The 7574-nt window shown below is 52.6% G+C and overlaps 1 protein-coding gene across 1 annotated transcript in view; it reads left to right on the top strand.

Annotated features, from left to right (window-relative positions):
* The window catches only part of Sord (sorbitol dehydrogenase), a 25870-nt gene extending 18768 nt beyond the window's left edge, over window positions 1-7102 (top strand). Inside the window, exons 4-7 of the mRNA XM_023724070.1 lie at window positions 1678-1837; window positions 2469-2587; window positions 5948-6013; window positions 6822-7102. Of these exons, the coding sequence (XP_023579838.1) occupies window positions 1678-1837; window positions 2469-2587; window positions 5948-6013; window positions 6822-7087 (611 nt within the window). The 3' untranslated portion in view covers window positions 7088-7102. The remainder of the gene's footprint in view (window positions 1-1677; window positions 1838-2468; window positions 2588-5947; window positions 6014-6821) is intronic.
* The last annotated feature ends 472 nt before the right edge of the window (window positions 7103-7574 follow it).

Raw genomic sequence — 7574 nt, 5'->3', positions numbered from 1 at the left:
TCCTCTCCTCTCCTCTCCTCCTTCCCTCCCCTTTCTTCTTCTTCCCTCCCCCTTTAACTCCCCTCTTCTTTCTTTCAAGACAGGGTCTCACTATGTAGTCCAGGGTGGCCATGAGCTCACACTGACCTGGAACTCATGGTGATCCTCCTGCCTCAGCCTCCTGAGTCCTGAGATTACAGGCATGTGCCACCACACCTGACTAAAGAGTGAGATTTCTTTTGTGTGTGTGTGTGTCTTTCATGTTTCCCTTTATTGTCTCTTTAGCAACTGAATACTGTATAAACAAATCTTTTTTAAGAGACTTCTGAGGCAGTGGTCGTGTTCTGTGTCTTAATGGGAATTTTCATAACACAGGTGAATTTATTTATAAACATTAATGTAATGACCCACTTAACACATTCCATTCTAATCTAAATTTTAATTTTAAAAAGAACAAGTAAATATTGGACTGTAATAAATGGATATGCAGGCTGAAGTTTTGTTTTATTTGCTGTGCTTATTTTTGAGATAGATGGATTCCCACCACATCCAGGCTGACCTTGAACTTTCTGTGCAGTTCCGGCTGGCCTCAAACTCAGTCCTCCTGCCTCAGCCTCCTGGATGGTGTGGGCTGGTCTTTAAGGGTACTGTGTGCTGCGGTCCGTGTCCTTCTCTGAGAGGCACCAGAGAATGAGGGACTGCTGGCAGAAGATGGGTAGAGGTGGGAAGGGGTGGCCTGTGGACGCGGGATACAACACGCTGGGCTTAGCGATCCTTGAAGAGTTGGGGTGTTCCCTGTACCATTCTTTGGGCTTTGGTGTGTGTCTGAAATTCTTTATAATGAAAAGGTAGTAAAGCAAGAATCTAAAGAGCGATTCTGGGTTGGGTTTCCAGTAGGGCAGAGTGCACCCCGCTGTGAGAGCCATTCCCCTGCGTCTAATACCTGTCTCTCCTGTGTACCAGGCCTGCCTTGGGCAGGACTTTGGCTTGGGTAGTTGTGCTAACCAGGAACCACTGAACTGCTGTTTCTTGCTTAAATGCAGACAACCACAAACAGGTCATGTTACAGCTCTTTGTAATGGTCTTGCCCTATATTTTTCTTTCTTCCTTTTTAAAAAGCAGTTTCTTGTTATTTAGTTCAGGTTGGCCTGGACCTCTTTGCTGGAGGTTGGCCTCCACATCTATGATGTAGCTGAGGCTGGCCTCAAATTCCTGGCGATCTTCCTGCCTCAGCCTCCCTCCTGATTGCTGGGATTACAGGCGTGCACCGCCATGCCTAGCTTTCCTCACCCCATAGTTTTAAAGTAGGTAAAGAAGAAAAGCCTCCAACCCATGCATCAGCTGCCCCTCCGGCAGCAGCTTGAGTGGAGCCAGACCTGGTCAGCCTCAGGCTGGGCTGCATCTGTGTTGCCAAGCTGGGTGGTGGCTGGGAGACGAAGGGGCAGGCAGGTGGCACGGGGCAGGGCGCACACTGTGAGGAGGGCTTTGGCCCTTTTCTCCCACAGCAGGAGCCATGTCTACATCCTGTGTCCTCTCAGAATTGCTGAGGGCCCCGGAGTGGGACTGAGGCTGGGTCTCCTCATGCCTCTGCGACATTTCTGTCTCTGCTTCTGCTGTCCAAGGCTGGAAACAGAAGCAGGGGAGGAGGGTCAGGCTCTGCCCCAGCCTTGGACATGGGGACCCTTCGTTTCCCTCCAGGTGACCGTGTCGCCATCGAACCTGGGGCTCCCAGAGAATCAGATGAATTCTGCAAGGTCGGCCGGTACAACCTGTCACCAACCATCTTCTTCTGCGCCACGCCCCCCGATGATGGGAACCTCTGCCGATTCTACAAGCACAACGCTAACTTCTGCTACAAGTGAGTGCTGCCCTTTCCCTTGGGCTGTTCCGGAATCTTCTAGTTTCCTGTGAGCATTTATTTTTTCAGCTTTTAATTCTTTTGATCCTTTTACTGTTGAGACAGGGTCTCACTGTGCAGTTCAGGCTGGCCTTGAACTCACAGTGATCCTCCTGCCTCAGTCTCCCAAGTGCAGAGATTACAGGGGTGTGCCACCATATGCGGCCTTTTTCGTGTTCGTGTTCCTAGAAGAAGTGGGGAGGCGTGGGGCAGTGCTCAGAGCACCGCAGGCCCTGTGGGAGGCCAGCCGTGCAGGGCAGTGTTGTGTGATCTTTCCGTTGATCAGTGGCCATCACACCGCACCTCAGCCCTGTTTGCACAGCAGAGGAAACGGCCGTGGGCCGGCCGGGGGTGCGGCTCTGAGTGGAGTGCTGCCTGGCTGTGCAGTCCTGGGTTTGAGCCTTGGCGCTTCAGAAAACCACAAGGAAAGCATAGCGCATGTCCACCTGCTGAGGTCACAGCCAGAGAAAGTGGCAGCATGGGCGGCAGAGTGGCCCGGTCAGGCTGGAAAGCAGGCAGCCCTAGAGGCCCTCACTACTCGGGGCCTTCAGCTGCATCCCATCCAAACGCCCGTGTGTGCTCAACCCCGCAGGCTCCCTGACAGTGTCACCTTTGAGGAAGGGGCCCTCATCGAGCCGCTCTCCGTGGGGATCCATGCCTGCAGGCGCGGCGGGGTCTCCCTAGGAAACAAGGTCTTGGTGTGCGGCGCTGGTAAGAGGCCTGGCTGTGGGTCACTGGCTGGGGACCTGGGCACCTGTACCCCTCTCAGTCCCCCGCCAGGGTGGCATTGCTCCAGAACCTTCCCCAGCCTCATAGAGCCAGCTCTGCCCCACATGAAGGAATCCTCTGATTTCTTTGGGAGTTGGATCTTCTGTACAAAGACAGAGAACCCTTGAAAGAAACTAGGAAGCAACATTGGTAGCAAAGGGAGGGTGACATCCAAAAAGACCCAGTTACACCCAAGAAGTATGGCCTGGCCCAGCCTGCGGATGGGGCCCCCAGTGCTGCTCTTCAAGCCCCCAGGATGAGCCACAGCGTCCTCACTGAACTAATCAGGACTTTTAATTGCTAGAGATCCAGACAGCACCTGCACTCCCTGGTGTGTCTGCTGTGCCTCAGACACGACAAACCACAGTGCCACCACAGTGTCACCACATGCAGATCCTGGGGTAGGGGAGCTGGTGGCCCTGGGTAAGTTCTTGTGGCCTTGAGGAATTCTCTGTTATCTGCATATTCCCCTTTTGACCTAGAAAGACAAGTATCACATTCTGCTCATATGCACACGCTGGAATTCCCTCAGGCCTCGCTACTCACCACCCGAGAGAGCCACTGAGCCACTGTTAATAACGTGTGTGTGTGTGTGTGTGTGTGCGCGCGTGTGTGTGTGTGTGTGTGCGTGTGTGTGTGTGTGTGTGCGCGCTGGAAATCAGACTCTGGACCTTGTACGTGCCAGGAAGGCACTTGAGCTGTCTCCTCGCCCCTTTTATTCTAGCTCTCTGATACCTTTAAAATAGGCACACAGTGGTTTGCGAAGGTTAGAGTTGTTATCAGACTGGAGTTTGGATTCCAGAGCTGTGACTTTCTAGCTTTTGGTAAAGTGCTGAGTCCTTCCTCAGCCATCTTCACATCTGCACCATGAAGTTGGTAGAGCTTAGGATGTTCGTGAGAATGGAGAGCTGTCAGAAGCAGGCAAAGCACCAGGAGCGCACAGTCCACAGCATGATCCATGAATATCGGCTCTGAAGCGCCGAAGTCCAGACAATTTTCTTATCTACATCTTTAATCAACAGTTGTAAAAGCCTTAAACTGCAATCATGAGAACATTTCTGTCCCTTTATGACAGCACACCAACAGGACTTAACCTTCTTACCCTGAGCCTGTAAAACAAATAATATTAATTACCTGTAATGTCAGACAAGGAGATAAAGAGCTGTGCCTCCCGCAGGGATGAAAGAGAGAGCAGGAGTCTGAGAGCCTTCCCACATTCAAGGGAGGTTCACAGAGGAGGACCCCGTTAGTACTTACCCTAACAAAGGCAGGTGCGCCGGGTGGGGTCATGTGAGGGTCCTGAGCACAGGGGGGCAGTTCAGTGAGGAGAGACGTTTAATATGGCAGTAGAACCCTGATGCTAAGGCTGTGCAGGTCCAGGGTGGAGTTAGGTATTACAACAGCAGGCTTTGGGAAGGAGGCTTCCCTGGGCCCAGCAGCTGCTCAGGCTGAGAGGCAGGAGAGACAGGGGCAGGCGACAGAGGACTGGGGAACTGTTGTTTTTAAAGACTGGTTTTAACTGGGGGTTGTGGTGCATGACTGTGTGATCCCAGGGGCACAGGAGACTCAGGCAGGACTCAAATTCCAGCCCAGTTCCAACAACTTAGGCCCTGTCTTGGAGAAAAAGAAAAAAAAGGGCTAGTAATGTGACTCAATACAAAAAAGCACTGGAAAAAAATGAATAAACAAAACAAAACAGCCACAGAAACCCACTGTAGTTTTGAGGAAGCTGCAGCTTCAGGACGGAATCGGGCTAGCGAAGGCCACGGAGGCGCCTTCTTCTCCCCAGTGCTGCCCTTCCTCCAGGTTCCCTCCTCAGGTTCCTGGGAGTCTCTGCAACAGTGTAAGTTCATAAATTTGGCCTGCATTTTCCTGCTGATACTGTAGGCCTATAAATTCCAAAAGTTACATCAAAGAATTCCATTCTCAGAGAAACAGTACTATTGATTAGTAGCTGATCTCTAAGTTTCAAACACGTATTAAACAATTTATATTTAACCTTGTTGGTAGTTTTGTTTGAACCCACTAAGGGGCAAACTGATCTTAAGAAAACACTAGGTAAATGATAAATAACTCAAAGAAGAAACACCCCAGACCACTCCTCTTAATTAAGGGTACCCTGTGAGCATATAAATCCTCCCAAATCCAGATTACAGAGCTACTTGCGTCTGGAGAGCCTGCACGCTGCGAGCTGGGGGCTGGAAACCCACCTGTGCCTCTCACTGACGGGTCCCCAAGTGCTTTTCTACTAAGATCGGTCAAGAACATGCAGAGGTGTGGGGCACGTGGAGGTCTCCATCTCAGCCTCAGGAGACCCGGTGCAGTGGCAGCCCCAGCCTTAGGGGGCCTGGGGAAGTCTCTGTTTATAAATCGGACTAAGTCCTTCGGTCCCTTCCTTCAGCCAGGCTGAGAGGGCAGTCGGGGAACCTATGGTCACAAGTAGGCAGGGCTTACATTTTAACAATTTTTTGGGTTTTTGGCGGGGAGGAGTGTAATCACTGGGGACAGGTGAGTTAAAGCACTGGACAGGTGACTTCCCTGCGGAATGTCGAGGAATCTGGAGACTCGAGGGCTCTAAGGACCCAGCAATCTGTAAAGGACACCTGGCCCACACAGCTCAGAGGGTGCTTGTTACCTAAAGAAGCTTCTAGATCAGTCTCCATCTCATTCCCACAAGCTGTCATCCCCCAAACCTTGCCAAAACAAAGGCAGGAGCCAGCTAGGTCACAGCCAAAAGGTGGATGGGGACCAGGCTAAACCAGCCCCACTGTTTTTATTTTCTTTAAAGAAAAAACTAAAACAAAACAAAGCAATCTTTTGAGAATATTTTATTAATAGATACAGCTATGGAATAACTTTCAGTAGCTGGACAGTATCCCATTGTAATTATGTAACCACCCTTTGGTGGACATTTCAAATATGATTTTCCAGTTTCTTGCTTACAAAGTTGTTTTTAAGGGATGTATACAAAAAGCAAAAACTAAAAGACCTTTTTTTTTCTTTTCTTGCAGTCCTGGTGATTGAACCAGGGCCTTGGGTATGTCATACAGGCTCTCTAGGACTGAGTGATATCCCAGCTCTTTTTTAAAGTTTTACTTTGGAACAGACTCTTACTAAGTTGTCAAGACTGTCTTCAGCCCTGGGGTCCTCCTGCCTCCGCCTCTGGGTAGCTGAGAGAGACCCTTCATTGCCCCACCCGGTGGATCTGGGTGTTCGGTTAGAGCTGTGTAGGTGCCGGTGGCCTGCACAAGGGAGACGCTGAGGTTGTGCACTGCACAGACGCCTTCTGTCCTGTTTGCTCAGGGCCTGTCGGGCTGGTCACCTTGATCGTGGCTAAGGCAATGGGCGCATCGGCAGTGGTGGTGACTGGTAAGAAGACTCCTTCTGTGGCTTCCTTCTAATGGGAGTGGGTGCAAGAGCCCTTCCCTGCCTGTGCTTGTCACAAAATGTGGGAGGTGGGTGCTCTTAAGGAAGGATGTTTACCCCGGTCACCATGCTAGAGGTGAAGGGCAAGACTGGGTGACCCCGCTGGATGCAGCATGGGTGTGGGCTGTGGCAATGGTATCGAAGTGGCAGCATCCTGGCAGCAGAGAGACTGGTAGGACAGCACCACTCTTGGGGACCAGCACGCGTCCCTTCCAAGGATAGCAACCCCAGGGATCCCGATACCCGGCCCCGGGCCTCTCCTAAAACCCGCCACCCTAAGGCCAGGTCTTCAGCACATGAACTGTAGGGGACAAACTACTTCCGGGCTGCAGCACCTCTTGAGAAGCTGGGTTTCTTTTATGAGACAGGGTGTCACTATGCAGTTCAGTCTGGCCTTGAATGCACAGCAGTCCTCCTGCCTCAGCTTCCTGAGTGCTAGGATTGCTGGCATAGGCCACTGTGTCCAGCTTAGGGAGCCTGTGTGTCTCAGGGGCTCCCCTTCCACCAGTGTCTCAGGTGATACCATGGGGGACTCACTGGGGCTCAGCAGGATGCATCTATGCATGAGCTCCAGAGCTGCTGGAGCCTGGAAGACACGAGGGAGGGCGCCTGGCAGGCTCAGCAGTGCTGCTGCCCTCAGAACCGGTGACTAGGTGTGGGACCCCGAGCAGGGGCCACCCGCACCCTTGCTCTCTTCTCTTCCTAATCCATCACTGGGTTCTCAGTTTGAAAGAGGCTCTCCTCACTTCAGACCTGTCCGCCTCTCGGCTGTCCAAAGCCAAGGAGGTCGGGGCCGACTTCGTCCTCCAGATCTCCCAGGAGAGCCCCCAGGAAATTGCCCGCAAGGTGGAAGAGCTGCTGGGGTGCAAGCCGGAAGCCACCATCGAGTGCACTGGGGCAGAGAGCGCCATCCAGGCGGGCATCTATGTGAGTGTGGGGTGCGGGTGGGGGACGCCCTCGGCCGGGCTTCCTTCTGTCCTGGGAGACATTGGCACCCTCACTGGGTCATCTGGCTGAGGTGTCAGCCCAATTCCTGAGCCCAGCCTGATGAAAGTCCTGCCACATGCTCAGGGCGTGGTGCTCAGAGATCTGGCCTGTGACTAAAAGGATGGGCAAGAGGAACAGGGAACCAGGACCTGGGGGTGGGAAACCCATGCCGGCTTTATGGAGGAAAGCTTGATGCAGAGCGACAGCCGTTAACTCGGTTAGTCACAGAGGTGAGGTACTCTTCACAGCTGCTCTGTTCGGGGCTAGGCCCTCTCCCAGAATGAGGAACAAACACACTGCGGGGCCGAGGGACAGGGAGTGGCCTCCTGCATCAAAGTGGGAGGAAAAGGATGCTTGAGGGGCCCTGCCCCGCCACACCAGGTCCCGTGCTGAGTGCCCCAGAGCCTGTGACTAGGAAGAAACACAATGCCAACGCTGCTAGCATTCCATCAGTATGTGCCAAGGTCTAGTAGGTGGCCTAGGACACTGTCCCTCCAGAGGGGCATATGCAGGCCTG

This window comes from Octodon degus, unplaced genomic scaffold, assembly GCF_000260255.1.
Source record: "Octodon degus isolate 3935 unplaced genomic scaffold, OctDeg1.0 scaffold00105, whole genome shotgun sequence".
Classification (NCBI taxonomy): domain Eukaryota; kingdom Metazoa; phylum Chordata; class Mammalia; order Rodentia; family Octodontidae; genus Octodon; species Octodon degus.
This window is presented reverse-complemented; position numbering and strand designations above follow the sequence as displayed.